Raw genomic sequence first — 15,193 nt, forward strand, 5'->3', positions numbered from 1 at the left:
ATGGAGATACCTCAAAGAGCTTGGACTGGAGGTTCCATTTGACCCAGCCATCCCTCTGTTGGGTATCTTTCCAAGAGAACTAAAAGAATCATATCACAGAGAAGTATGTGCACCCATGTTTATAGCGGCACAGTTTGTAATAGCTAAATCTTGGAAACAACCTATTTGCCCATCCGTTGGAAACTGGATAAAGAAGTTGTGGTTTTTCTATAAAATGGAATATTACTCAGCCATAAAGAGCGAGAGAATAGATTCATTCATAGGAAAATGGATACATATTGAAGATATACTCCTAAGTGAAATAAATAAGTCCCACATGTGTAAATACCAAATAGTTTCCCTGGTGTGAATATTCTGCAACAATGCATAAGATTCTAATAAGATTACTGACATTTAGAAATGGGAAGAAAGAAGCTAAATGTGTAGGGAAGCTGGGATGGGTAGGGGAAGAGTAAAAAGGGAAAAGAAAAAAACATGAGAGAATGAAAAGATGAAAATAAAGTGTTTTTAGATGGGGAGGGGAAGAGGGGGTGAAGGGGGGCAGAGGTAAGGGGAAAAAATGAGAATCAAGACTTGTCCTGTAGAGGTACAAGATCCCAACAATGAATGTAACTGTACTATATATCCCTAAAATGTACCAATAAACTCAATTAAAGCTGAAAAAAAAAAGCAAAAGTAACCACCAAAAAAGTGAAGAGACAACCCAGAGAGTGAGAAGATATATTTACCAGCTATTCCTCAAACAATGGATTAATATCTAGAAGATATGAAAAACTCAGGGCTGGGGATTTAGCTCAGTAGTTCTGCTGCCTGCCTTGCAAGCGCAAGGACCCGAGTTCAATCCCTGGTCCAAAACAAAAACAAAAACAGAAGATCTAAAAAGATCAAAAGATCTGAGCCCCCCAAAATTTAGTGACTCAATCAAAAAATGGGCATCTGTCTGAAATGAAGAGACATTTCTCAGACAAAGAAGTAAAATCAGCAAATAAATATATGAAAAAATGTTCTACATCACTGGTCATTCAAGACATGCAGATGAAAACAGTACTCAGATTTTTTCACCTCACCCCACAAAGAATGGCTGCTAACAAAAAAATCAACCAATAACAAATGTTGGTGGGGTTTTGGGGAGAAAGGAACCCTTCTCCTCCATTGTTGGTTGGAGTGCAGACTCAGTGGTGCAACCACTGTGGAAATCAATATGTAGATACCTCAAAAAACTAGGATTAGAGGTCCCATTTGACCCAGGTATCCCTCTGCTGGGCAACTTTCCAAAACAATTAAATGAATCATACCACAGCAATATATGTCCACCCAGGTTTATAGCGGCACAATGTGTAATAGCTAAAATGTGGAAACAGCCCATTCACCCATCAATTGGGGACTGGATTAAGAAGAAGTGGTTTGTTTATAAAATGGAGTACTACTCAGGCATAAAGAATGAGGAACTAGAGTCATTCATAGGAAAATGGATGCATATTGAGACCATACTTTTAAGTGAAATAAATAAGACACACATGTGTAAATACTGAATAGTTTCTCTGATGTGAAAATCTAAAAGTGTAAATAAGATCCAAATTGTATAACTGATAAAGTAAAATAGGAAGAAAGGGGCTAAAGGTGTAGGGGAAGTGGGAAGGGTAGTGGAGAAGATATAAGGGAAAAGAAAAAAATACAAGAAAAGTAAAAAATGGAAACAAAAGTATTTCTAAATAGGGGAGGGTGGAAGGAGTGAATGGAGGACATGGATATAGGGAAAAATGAGAACCAAGATCTGTCATGTAAAGGTACAAGATCCCAATGATGAATGTAACTGTACTGTATACCTTAAAAAATACCAATAAACTCAATGAAAAACAATGTGCATCTGATATAAATAGATGCTTCTCAGATGAAGACGTATAAATAGCAAATAAATATATTTTAAGTGTTTGATATATCTGCTCATTCAAGAGATGCTATTTAAAATAATACTGAGATTCCATTTCACTCCAGAAAGAACTGTTATTACCAAGAAATCAACCAAAATCAATTGCTAACAAGGCTGTGGGGGAAAAGGCACATTTCCCTACTACTTGTGGGATTGTCATTTGTTACAACCACTATGAACATCACTATGGAGATTCCTCAAAAATCTAAAATTAGAAGTTCCACTTGCCAGCCATTGCCCTTCTAGATATCTACCTGAGAGAATTAAAAGCATCATTCCACAGCAATATGTGCACACCCATGTTCATAGCAGTTCAATTTGTAATCAGTAAATCTTTGAAACAGCCCATATGCACATCAATGGATGAACAGATGAAGAAAATATGGTTTTCAGGTACACTGGAGTACTACACTGTTATAAAGAAGGATAAATATGAGACATTTTAGTTAAATGGATGCACTTTGAAAACATAATCTTAAGTGAAATAAATCAAAAACACATGTTGAAATGTCACATTACTTTTTATGTGTGAAAACCCTGAAGAGGAAATAAGGATATAAATGGAAGGTAGATATTGGGAAGTAGAAATTGTTTAAATGGGAGGGTGAATGAGGGAGTGGGAATGGAATGTGAACAAAAACATTTTAAAGGATGGAAAGAAAAGAACAGACACAAAGCTTTATAAATGAAGTATTGAAGGGAAGGAAGAAATAGGAAAGAAAAGAATTAATATATATTACATACAGGTCCAAATTCCCTATGATGAATGTGATGGTTATGTGCATCAAAAATGTACCAATAAAATTAATTTTAAAACAAAAGAATGGGGCCAATGTTGTGACTGTACTTGACATGAGATTTAGAAGCCTTCAGAGCTAGTTTGCCAGAGAAATGTGGAAAGATTTGGAAATGTTGTGGTGCAGAAAATCCTGACAATGCCATAAATAGACTTTAATGGGTGATTCAGCTCAGTGCTCGGAAGACCAGAATACTGATAGGAATATGGACAGTGAAGGTCAGGTACAGCAAGTTTCAGTTGGTAAGAAGGACTCCATTGACACTTGGACTAAAGGCCAAATGTGTGACACTCTTGCAAAAAAAAAAAAGTCCTATTCAAAAGTCTGGAGAATTTGCAACACAATAAGATTCAGGGTGGTGGACTAATTTCTCTGGAAAAAGAAATTTCGAGATAGCCCAACAATCACCCTGTTGTAAGGGTACAGCTGGCTGCTTTTAGCCAGATGACAAAGAGTCTTGGGACATCAAGAAGAGCTGAAAAAAGGGAGGTGTAGTTGCTGAGGAAATTAGGCCACTAAAAAGAAGTCAAGTGCTTTGCACAGAAAGATTCCTTGAAGGTGTGGCCAGACCCCATCCATCATACCCTTTCAGGTGTAAAAGGGCAAACTATTTTTTTCTCATTGAGTTTATTGGTACATTTAGATATACAGTACTGTTACATTCATCATTGTGATCTTGTACCTTTACATGAAAGGTCTTGGTTCTCATTTTTTTCCTCTTATCCCTGCCCTCCCTTCACCCCTTCCTATTTACAAAGACTTTATTTCCATTTTTTCATTTTCTCATGTTTTTTTCTTTCCCTTGTTACCTTTCACCTATCCTTCCCACTTCCCCTACACCTTTAGCAAAGGGAAAGCTCTTTTGAAGTATTTTCCCTTGAGAATACAGTCCCAGAATGCCTTTCTCTTTCAGGGAAACCTAAGGAAGTATCTCCCAGAGATCAGTCATCTAAGACTTCAGAAGTCAGTACAGGCATGACTCAAGGGTGTCAGGCTTCTGCTTCAGCTATGGCAGACCTTGTCATCCTCCACATGGTACTGCTTTTTCAGGCATGCAAAATACAATTCTAGGATCATGGATGTGTCCAGCCAGATCTCAGAGGAAAGCCTGAGAGTCCAAGTAACATGCCCCTGACACAGTGGTGTATAAAGACTATGACCCAGTGCTGCCCCCAAGCCTGTTGGTTTGCCAAGAATATGGATCATCTCAGAGAGATGCTGCAGGCAGTGAGTGGTGCCAATCCAAGAGAAAAGCCATGTGTGCTGAAGCCAACAAAGTCACAAGGGCAGAGTTACCCAAATCCTCTGGAATTTACATCTGTCCAAAACCTGCCATGGGTCCTAGACATGGAGCTACAGCATTTAACATTTTCCCTGCTGTTTTTGTTTTTTGTTTGTTTGTTTTTTCATTTTGTACTGGTTTGGTTTGGTTGAGCTTGGTTTTGTTTGGTTTTCTGTGCTTTGCTTTGGATCCATATCCCTCCCTTTTGGCAAGGGAACCTTTACCTTGTGCCACTGTGTGTTGGAAGTATTTCGCTCTTATTTTTACAGAATTTTGAACTGTAAATTGGCCTGTATTCTCAGAGGGCTCTGCTAAAATTGTTAAAATTTCGATGACTCTTAGAGATAAACTAATACATTTTACATGAAGAAATGGACATGACTCTTCTAGGTGTCAGGTGGAATATTATGGTTTAGATCTGGAATAACTTCCAAAGTTTCATGTGTTCAGAGAGGGAGCTTTTGTTACATGAGTGGATCACAGAGGCACTATACTCATTGGTGGATTGAAGAGTTCACAGCTTACTGTGTAGCTAAGAAGTGTGACCTGGTTGGAAGTCTTATGTCTTTAGAGATGTGCTTTGGAAGTTGTATTGCCCACACTTCTTTCTCTATTTCCCATTTGGCTGAGGTAGGCAGTTTTTCTCTGTCATAACTTACCATCAAGATACTTCTGCCTTGGAACCAGCTAATCATGGACTGAATACTCCAAATCAATGAGCCCAATTAAACTTCTCCTCTTTTAAGTTTTATGTATCAAGATATGTCTTCCAGTGATGGGAAAGATGACAGATATACAATCTCATGCCTTCATGTCAACCGAGAAATTTAGGGCAGGAATAAAGAAAAAAGAAAATTTAATTGGAGACTTGGGACAATCTCTCCCTTGATTGCATTACAAAAACTTGTCAAATCTCACATAAAGTTGATCATCACACACATGGGTGATCCTCAAGACCTGATCACTTCCCAAAGACACCCACTTCATAAACAATCACACTGGGGATTAGGATCTCTATGTGAATTTTGGAGGGAAACAAACATTTAACCTATTAACAAGCATTTTCGCAAAATATTTTGAGAAACCAACACAGCGAAGAATGAAAGGAAGAAAAGCACAAAGGACACCCAAATTTATGACCTACAACTGGGTCATTTTGGAAACTTACAGGAACAGGAAGCACCAGAAAGAACCATCAACTTTTCAACACAAACCCTTGGGGCAAGGAGAGCCTGGAATGAGATATTTCAAGTACTAAAAGAGAACTACCTCCAACCTAGACTGACGTATCCTGCAAAACTCTCTTTCAAAATGGAGGGGGAAATAAGGCACTTCCACGACAAAGAACACCTGAGAAAATACATGAATACCAAACCAGCACTACAAGCAATTCTAAACAAGATCCTAGAAAAAGACAATGAAGGCAACAACACCATGAGGCCCAACAGAGCAAATCAAATAGGCAAGGCAAGAAACTAAAAGGAGAAGGTGAAAAAGTAAAAAGAGTCAACAAAAGGCCAATAACATGCCAATAATAAGTCAGTACATATCAGTTATAACCAGCAATGTCAATGGCCTCAACCTACCATTCAAGAGAAATAGACTGGCAAAATGGAATAAGAAGCAAAGTCCAACAATATGTTGTATACAAGAAACACACCTACTGCAAAAAGAAGCCCAGAGACTGAAAGTGTAAAGATAGAAAACAATTCTCCATGTGACAGGAGCCCAGAAAAAAATAGGGATAGCAATCTTATTTGCAGGCAAAGTAAATTTCAAACCAAAACTGAATCTAGTATTATCGATGTAGGATGGTACTGTATCATACCTCTATGAATGTAAAATATCTAGTACCTGCTTTATGATACATAGTAGGGACCGTGCTTTATCAGAGCTACATTTAATGATATTACTCTAGAATGTTCTCTTTCCAGATGATGATTAAGAGGTAATAGAAAAAATCGTGCCAGAACTTTGCTGTTGTCTGGATATTATTCTTTTCTTTGTTTTGTTTTTTTTAATGGAATGTGCTGAATGTCTATAATTTTGTTCAGATGACTGCAGAACCTGGAAAAGCTGTTGCTGCTATCAATGCATAACATACTATTATTAGTCTTTCTATATATAAATATATATATACACACACACACACACATATATATATAAATTGAATTTTGGGAAACTTTAACGGTGCTGCCAACTTTGGAAAAAGTCATCCCAATTTACTGTGTTGACTTGGCATTGTACAGAAATGGACAACCATATTGGTCTAGAAATGTTAATTTTTTTTTTTTTTTCCATGTGTACAGGGGTAACACATCGTACTAAATATGTAAGGTCATATCTACGTGGGTTTGATTACAGAAACTAATAAAGTATTCTCTAAATAATGAAAAAAGAATAAGATAAGACTATAAGAGCGAGAAGCAATTTAAGTATGTTCAGGGACCATTTTCATCTCCAGAATTAAGGATTATTTTAATGTTACATCATTGCCTTTTCTCTTTTACTGTCCTTTTTAGTTTTATTTTAGGATTCCCTATTTTTAATGTTCATACAGAGATTTCTTTAACTGAAATACTGAATAGTTTCTTTGATATGAAAAACTATAATAGTACACAGGATCCTAATGAGATAATTAATAATGTGAAATAGGAAGTAAAGGGCTAAAGGTGTAGGGAAAGTGGGAAGGGTGGGGGAAAGGTAATAAGGGAGAGGAAAAAGATATGAGAAACTGAAAAAATGGAAATAAAGTGTTTTTAAATGGGGAAGGAAGGAGAGGGTGAAGGGAGGGCAGGGACAAGGGGAAAAAATGAGAATCAAGACCTATTATTAAAGGTACAGAATCCCAATGATGAATGTAATTGTATTGTATACCTAGATTGAACCAATAAACTCAATAAAAAGAAAAAAAAATAAAAAAAATTTTAAAAAAGAAATTAATTTAGTATATATCACAGTGTTGCTAAGAGACAGATTTTGCTACACTTGATTCTCACTCTTCATCACAACGTCAGAGACCATCAGAAAGAAGGCATTTGCATTCACTGAAATAACATAAACAAAAAAATCTTAAGTGATATATAACATCAATTGCAAACCAAAGAAATCACAAGTACAATTTTAACAATGATAAATTTTCAACCCCTGCCTCTCAAGCACAAGAGCCAGAATTACATTCCCTGTACCAAAAAAAAAGATAAGTTTTATGAGCAAATTCCAACACCTACTCTAACACTTCAATCACTGTACACTCTCAGTACACTATATATTGTATAATGTATAGGTATTATATGTACATAAAATGCATTATACCTTCAATTCTGAATTCTCATACATTCATTCAAAGAACTCAATTAATGTAATTTTATAACATCAATTTTTCCTTTAAAAACACCTTGTACTCCACACATTTCCAATGTTAAGCAGAACACTTTAGATATAGATCAATAAATACTCTGCTGGCATAATTTACATATGGTTCTGTTAGTCAAAATAATAATGGGGCAGGATACTTATATCTTTATCTTACTTTTTAGAGTTTCACTGGCTTCCATATGTCTTCTTTTTAAAACATTTCTAAAAGATTTACTCTAATTCTCTAAACTTTTCCAAAACCTATGTATTTGGTGGTGCTTCAATATCTGAAATCATCCTAGAAAGGCAAAATTATATTTCAACTATCCTTCTACTAGAGAAGTTGCAATGTATCTGGGATATGGACTGTTGAAAAATCTTAGAGATTTCCATTATCCGTTGAAGAAGCTCATCCTGTACCACTTCACAAGCAGGGCAACAACTACACTTGCTTTCATTGGGTGATAGTATCCCTCCGCAGCACTTTCTTCAAAGCCTTGGCTACATCCTTATTCCGGAGAGTGTAAATCAGAGGATTCAGAGTGGGAGTGACGATGCTGTAGAACACAGAACCGATTTTGTCTTGAAGTGGAGTTCTCTGGGACCTAGGCCTCATGTAGGAAAAGATACAGGCACCAAACCAGAGGAACACCACAGTGAGGTGAGAGCTACAAGTGGCAAAAGCATTCCTCTTACTGCCGGCTGAACGCATCTGGATGACAGTGTGGAGGATGAAGCCATAGGACGTACAAACCAGGATGATGGGGAAAAGGAGAAGTATGATGCTGCAGATGTACACTGTGCCCTCATAAACGGTGATGTCACCACATACCAACTTCACAACTGCTGGCCACTCACAGTAGAAGTGTTGAATCTTCCGAGATCCACAATAAGGCAAACACATCAAGATAACTGTCTGAACTAGGGAGTTAGTGGCTGCCCCCAGCCATGACACAACAGCCATCATCATCGCCACGTTTCTGCTCACGAGCACAGAATAACGCAGTGGATGACAGATGGCAACATAGCGGTCATAGGACATGAGAGCCAGGAGAATGCACTCAGCACCACCCACAGACAAGTACAGGAAGTGCTGGACTGCACAGCCCACAAAGGAGATGGACTTCTTGCCAGATAGGTAGTTGGCAGCCATCTTGGGGATGGTTGTGGAGACGTGCATCAGGTCCATGAGGGAGAGCTGGCTGAGCAGGAAGTACATGGGTGTGTGAAGCCGGGGGTCGGCACAGATGAGGAGAATGGTGAGGCTGTTGCCACTCACTGCAATAAGGAAGACTACCATGGGTGAAGGAGAAGAGAAAAAGGTGTGCCAGGGAGTCATCAAAAAGTCCCTCAAGGATGAAGTCTTCCAAAGAAGTCTGATTCCTCTGCCACATGTCTGCTTTCTCATTCCCTAGGAAAAGTGAGTGGAGATGAAGTGGTTTTATCAAAATTACTGCAGCCAGCATACTTCACAATAAGTACTTTTTAATCTAAGAAAGAATTTGTGAAATTTTCTCTATTCTAATCTTCAATAGCTATAATTATCATAGCAGTCTTTTTAAAATAAAAAAGAAACAAAATCTATCTTGATATATGTGACCAATTTGAAATTTCAGAATATCTTAATTCTGTTAAGTGACAAACTGTGAGTCTCTTCTGATAATACATAGTTATGTAAATGTACATACACATATATATCTTTTTTTTATATGTGTGTGTATGCTGTGTGTGATTTGCTTTTGTTGCATATTTCATCAGTCAACTTCTAACCAAAGTTGAACCACAAAAATACTGTATATCTGCCTATCCACGTAAGTGTAATTGATTGTCTTACACATCTCTGACCCTACACAATTCTGGAAGCAGCTCATGAAGCTATGGAGAGATGTCACCTGTGTGTCCATGGAACAAGTAGTCAAGAAGGGAGAATGGATACAGAGAAGGACAGATAAAACTACAGGCCGCAACCCATAAGCATGATCTATGACCCCACAAGAGCATACAGGAACCTATATTAGTTCTTATTGCCTCTGGAATTGGTGGTGTGGGCATCTTACAGAATCTTCATCTCCAAATAAATCCAACAAACCCATTTTCCTGACTTTACAATACATCCTACATATAGCCAAACACATGCTAACTTTTCATCAGAAAATAAAGACTTTTTTTCTTCAGTGACATTAATTCTTCCCCTAAATCAAATGTATGATTAACATATAACTAGATATAGATAAGTGATATAGACATATATGTCATTACCATTATCCATATAATAGATTATTCTACCCAAAGAAGTGTTAAACCACTTTGGTTACTAATCACTTCTGCCATTATCTAATAGATCCAAGCACAAAGTAGCCATGCATCAGTCTCCAGCATTATCTTACCTGGAATTTCCTCTGCAAAAACTTGTGGGCAGAACAAACATAGAAGTGATCATCACTCTTTGCACTTATTACTCTAGCGACAGAGCATCACAGGACATGTGATTATGTAAGAGTCTCACAACCTGTGCTCTATCTGCACACACAGCAGGATAGATTAAGTAACTGAACTTCTCTAACCCCAACTAGTTGGGATTTGGAATTATACAGATGATTCCTTAGGCTCTCAACATATAGTTGAACCACATTTCAGGTCTAAATTGTGGGCTATGTAATAGGAATCCCCTTTAATAGTATATGTTAAGTTGTTAAATATAATACCACCTTTGTCAGTGTCTCCAGAGTCAAAAGAAAGTCTGCTTTTTGATCACAAAAATTCTGTCTTCAAAGCTTTCCCTTCTTTCCTTGCCTGTTGAAATATAAATTTGACTTACAGACTTAGGAAGCCCCATCCTAATGGCACAAATGCTTTCTCATCAATAGTCACAAGGGTTGGAACACAACACATTTGGCCTGACACAAGCCCATTATGAGGGAAGAGAAGCATCAATGGTGAGAAATGAAGCACACCCCTAGTCCAAATGACCTATGATTGAGAATACTAAGGAGATGGCACCAAGGATTCCAACCCAGAAGACACAAACTGGGTTTCTTCTAGGTAGCATTGCCCAAGGTGCCAATTAATCTGTGTTCTATGTATTGAGATAAGCATTCATAAGGGGTTTTGCTTACAGTTAGTTCATTTGTATGATCAAGGGAATGACATTTGGGGATGGCTGACTGAAAACACCATGGAAGTGTTCTCTCTAGAGACCAATTAACCATGGCAAAAAAATGATATCTAGAGTTTCTGACCTGTTTTTTGTTTTAGAACCCAGATCTCTCCAATCCCTCCTCATCCAACCCACCATCCAACAGAGGTAGAGCTTCAGAGAGGAACTAGAACTCACAAAGTCTCCTCAGGCATCCAACAAATATATCATTCAGGGAATGTGTGTTGTTTCATGTACATCTCTTGACTAATTGGTTCAAATTATTTATAAGATTATTTTCTTGAACTTAGAAGATATGAAAAATAATATAATAAAAGCTTCCTTTTTGTTCAAGCATTATCCTTATTTCTTTCTATGGTTTTATTACATTTCCCAGCATCTCCAATATAAAGGTCAATAATAGTAACAGCAGTTAGCTTACATGGTTCTTGGCTTTAGAAGGAACATTTCAAATTTTTTCCATTAAATTCATGTTTGTGGTAGGTTTTGTTATCATACCATTTCTCAAATCTAAATGAGTAGCTCACTAATAATGAAAATGTCTTCTATTCAACCAAAGATAACTTTTGTATATTTTCAATTACAAAAAACACACATAAAATTAATCATCTTGCCAGGCCTAGTGACACATGCCTGTAATTCCCTGTACTCAGGAAGTAAAGATCAAAGATTACAGCTTCAAGGCCAGCCTTGGCAGCAGTCAAGACCCCTTCTCAAAAAAATATGAGGGCCAGGGATTTAGCTCAGTGGTGCTGCCACCTGCCTCATAAGCACAAGGACCTGAGTTCAATGCCTGGTTCCCCCCCAAAAAATTAACCATATTAACCACTCTTGCTTTTTATTTCTGATCCTAGGCAGAAATTTTTCAGCATTTACCACTTAGTGTGTTACATGTCAATTTTTCATATATGGCCACTATAACATTAGGGGGAATTTTCTTATATTTCTAGTTTATTGAGTTTTTTTGTTTGTTTGCTTGGTTGGTTTGGGGAGTGCTTCAGTGCTTTTTTTGTTTTTTTGTTTGTTTGTTTTGGTGGAGGGCTGGTACAGAGATCAAACTCAGGTCCTCTCACTTGCTGGGCAGGCTCTGCAACACTGAGCTACATCCTAGCCCAGTTGGGTATTTTTTCATGAAAGAATGTTGAATTTTATAAGAAACATCAGTAGGCATGGTCATATTTTTTTCTTTCTTCTCTTAATGTAATGTTCCATGCAAGATGACCTGAGTGATAAAAAAAATTACCAAGATCACAATAAAGAAGAAAATTATTTATATTAGAATACACTAAAAGGGGGATAGCAAGAGTGTTTCTAAAGGTCACAGAGGAAATAAGAATAAATCAGGCAGTTTCTACAATTAAATGACAATGAATGGAGAAAAATGAGTACCAAGATCTGTCATGCAAAGGTACAAGATCCCAATGATGAATGCAACTGCACTATATACTTTAAAAGTACCAATAAGCTCAATAAAAAATTTTAAAATGACAATGAAAATACAAGGGCCAGGGATTTAGCTCAGTGGTGTCACAGCCTGTCTTGCACGCACAAGGTCGTGAGTTCAATCCCTGGAACCAAAAAAGAAAAGAAGGAAGGAAGGAAGAAAGAAAGAAAGAAAGAAAGAAAGAAAGAAAGAAAGAAAGAAAGAAAGAAAGAAAGAAAGAAAGAAAGAAAGAAAGAAAATGCAATATGCCAGAATCTATGGGATACAATGAAATGAGTCTTATGAAGGAAATTCATAGCAGTGAACAGTCATATTAGGAAAACAGACCAAGCTTAAATAAACAACCTGATGCTGAACTTCAAGTTTCTAGAAAAAGAAGACCAGGACAAAGCCAAAGTTCATACAAGGGAGGAAATTATAAAGATCAGAGCAGAGATCAATGAAATGGAGACTAAGAGGACAATACAGTGAAGCCGAGTTGCTTCTTAAAAGAATAAACAAAACTGACAAACCCTCAGCCAACCTCATTTAAAAAAAAAAGACTCAAATCCATGCAATTAAGAATGAAAAGTGTGAAATTACAATGGACCCAGAAGAAATCCAGAGGATCATCAATACCTACTTCAAGCTATACATACACCAATAAGATGGAAAACACATAAGAAATGGACAGATTTCTAGATATATATGAATTACCAAAGATCAAGGAAGATAACCTAAAAATTCCAAACAACCCAATATCACTCAATGAAATTGAAAACATAATTTAAGCTCAGGTCCTGATGGCTTCACTCCTGAATTCTACCAGACATTTAGAAAAGAACTATTGCCACTACTATTTAAAGTCTTCAGTGAAATTGAAAGGGAAACAATACTCCCAAATTCATTCCAGGAAGCAAGCATCACCTTAATTCCAAAGCAGAGAAAATCCCAAGCAAAAAAGAGAACTATATGCCAATTTCAATAATTAACATGGATGCAAAAATCCTTAATAAGATACAAGCAAACAGAATGCAAAAGATCATACACCCTGATCAAGTGGGATTCATCCCAGGGATGCAGGGTTGGAAGCAAAAAAAAATGTAATACAGTATATTAATAGAGCCAAGGACAAAAATTATGTGACCACCTCAACAGATGCAGAAAAAGCATTCAACAAGATCCAACACCCATTCGTGATTTAAAAAAAAAAAAAAAACCTACAAAAATTGTAGTAGACAGTCTCTACCTCAACCTGATAAAGCCATCTATGAAAAACCAACAGTTAATATCATACTAAATGTTCAAAAACTGCAATCCTTCACACTGAAATCAGAAACAAGACAAGGTATGCTGGGACCTGTGTCTCCATACAAGAAGATACGAGCATTAAACAAGAAGAAAACCACAGGGAGATGAGAGCTACAAGTGGTAAAGGCATTTCTCTTACTGCTGGCTTGACACACCTGAGTACGCTGTGAATGATGAAGCCAGAGGATGTAGGAACCAGGATGAGAGGATTAAGGAGAAGTGTGATGGAGCTGATATATGCTGTGGCCTCATAAAGAGCAATATCACCACATACTGGTTCACAAAAGCTAGAAACTCAGAATAGAAGTGGTGCACTTTCTGAGGTCCACAGAAAGGAAAGTGCAGCACCATTAGTGTGTGAATTAGGAAGCAGTTAATAACTGCCCCCAGTCACAAAATTGAGGGTGGCAACTGTCTCCCAGTATAAAAATGGGCAACTATGGGTTAACTGCGTGACTGTGCTTGCTGAGAAAGATATATCATAACTGTAGTCACTGCTGTAAGACAGACTCACTAGGGCAAAGAAAGTCCTGCCAAATCTCCTGCTCCTCCCTTCATGGACCTTTTGTTTATGTAATTATGTTTAGATTGATTGTTGTCTCCCCATCAACTATAATTGCTATTGCCCCCTCCTCTAGAAACATAAAGATATAAAAATGAGAGTAAACTTCTGTCTGATGCTTTCAAGGTGATTTAAATACCATGAAGGCACTGGCAATAAAGCTGATTTGATCCTTGTCAGTGTGGTTGGTGGTCTATCTGGAGACACCCCCCCCTCAGTAATCACATTCCAACACAACAGCCATCATAATCTCCACCTTTCTGCTCATGAGCACAGAATAACGCAGTGGATGACAGATGGCAACATAGCGGTCATAGGACATGAGAGCCAGGAGAATGCACTCAGCACCACCCACAGACAAGTACAGGAAGTGCTGGACTGCACAGCCAACAAAGGAGATGGACTTCTTGCCAGATAGGTAGTTGGCAGCCATCTTGGGGATGGTTGTGGAGACGTGCATCAGGTCCATGAGGGAGAGCTGGCTGAGCAGGAAGTACATGGGTGTGTGAAGCCGGGGGTCGGCACAGATGAGGAGAATGGTGAGGCTGTTGCCACTCACTGCAATAAGGAAGACTACCATGGTGAAGGAGAAGAGAAAAAGGTGGAGCAGGGAGTCATCAAAAAGTTCCTCAAGGATGAAGTCTTCCAGAGAAGTCTGATTCCTCTGCCACATGTCTGCTTTCTCAATCTCTGGAAAAAGAGTAGAGATAAAATGACATATCAGAAATACTGTGATCTAGCATAGAGTAGAGTAGACCCTTGCAAAGAGGGCTCTATTCTTTTACTTCAAAACATTCAACAGCTATAAATGTTGAATTAACCTTTTTTAATCTAAAATCTATTTTCACAAATATGATCACTTTGAAATTCCAAAATATCTAGACTCTGCACATATTTATACATAACCATATACAAGTATATGTATGAGGAATATTTGTGTGTGCTGTATATGTATGGTTTGTTCAGTTTTGTTAAGTTCATCAGTCAGGATTCAACCAAAGAATCTGAACCGCTAAGATAAATCACGTACACATAGTGTGATGGATTGTGTTTCACAACTTTGACCTTAAACAATTCTGAAAGCAGATTAGGTGACTCATGTGGGGATGTCACCTGTGTGTCCAAGGAGCAAGCAATCAAGAAGAGAAAACAGATATAGAGATGGACAGATAAACTGGAACCCACAAGCATGATCTACAACCCCACAAGGGCAGATTGAAACCCATGTCAGTCTTTGTTATGTCTGGAATTTGTTATGTAGGCATCTTACAGGAGCTGGGGCCCTTCTCAATGGAGCTGAATGTACACACCTGGCCCACATATCAAAGAACCCAGGGGACAATCCTGGGGAAGACAGAACACCTGCAAGCCTAG

At 37.8% G+C, this 15,193-nt stretch overlaps 2 protein-coding genes across 2 annotated transcripts; both read right to left on the minus strand.

Moving 5' to 3' along the window:
* Positions 1 to 6,907: 6,907 nt before the first annotated feature.
* On the minus strand, positions 6,908 to 14,407 carry LOC104851601 (olfactory receptor 2AE1). The gene is given in 3 exon segments (XM_010608842.3): positions 6,908 to 8,666; positions 8,668 to 8,777; positions 14,379 to 14,407. Coding segments are annotated over 2 exon segments (939 nt in total). The 5' UTR covers positions 8,761 to 8,777; positions 14,379 to 14,407; the 3' UTR covers positions 6,908 to 7,820.
* LOC104852192 (olfactory receptor 2AE1-like) lies at positions 13,282 to 14,492 on the minus strand. Its single transcript, XM_033764845.1, has one exon. The coding sequence runs from the start codon at positions 14,490 to 14,492 to the stop codon at positions 14,034 to 14,036; it is 459 nt and encodes a 152-aa protein (XP_033620736.1). The 3' UTR covers positions 13,282 to 14,033.
* Positions 14,493 to 15,193: the final 701 nt, after the last annotated feature.

This window comes from Fukomys damarensis, unplaced genomic scaffold (genome assembly GCF_012274545.1).
Source record: "Fukomys damarensis isolate Sample0158 unplaced genomic scaffold, DMR_v1.0_HiC HiC_scaffold_17, whole genome shotgun sequence".
Classification (NCBI taxonomy): Eukaryota; Metazoa; Chordata; class Mammalia; order Rodentia; family Bathyergidae; genus Fukomys; species Fukomys damarensis.

Bases quoted from the DNA above. Each gene is read 5' to 3' on its own strand.
- LOC104852192 (XM_033764845.1), bottom strand. From the start codon at position 14,492: ATGTGGCAGAGGAATCAGACTTCTCTGGAAGACTTCATCCTTGAGGAA.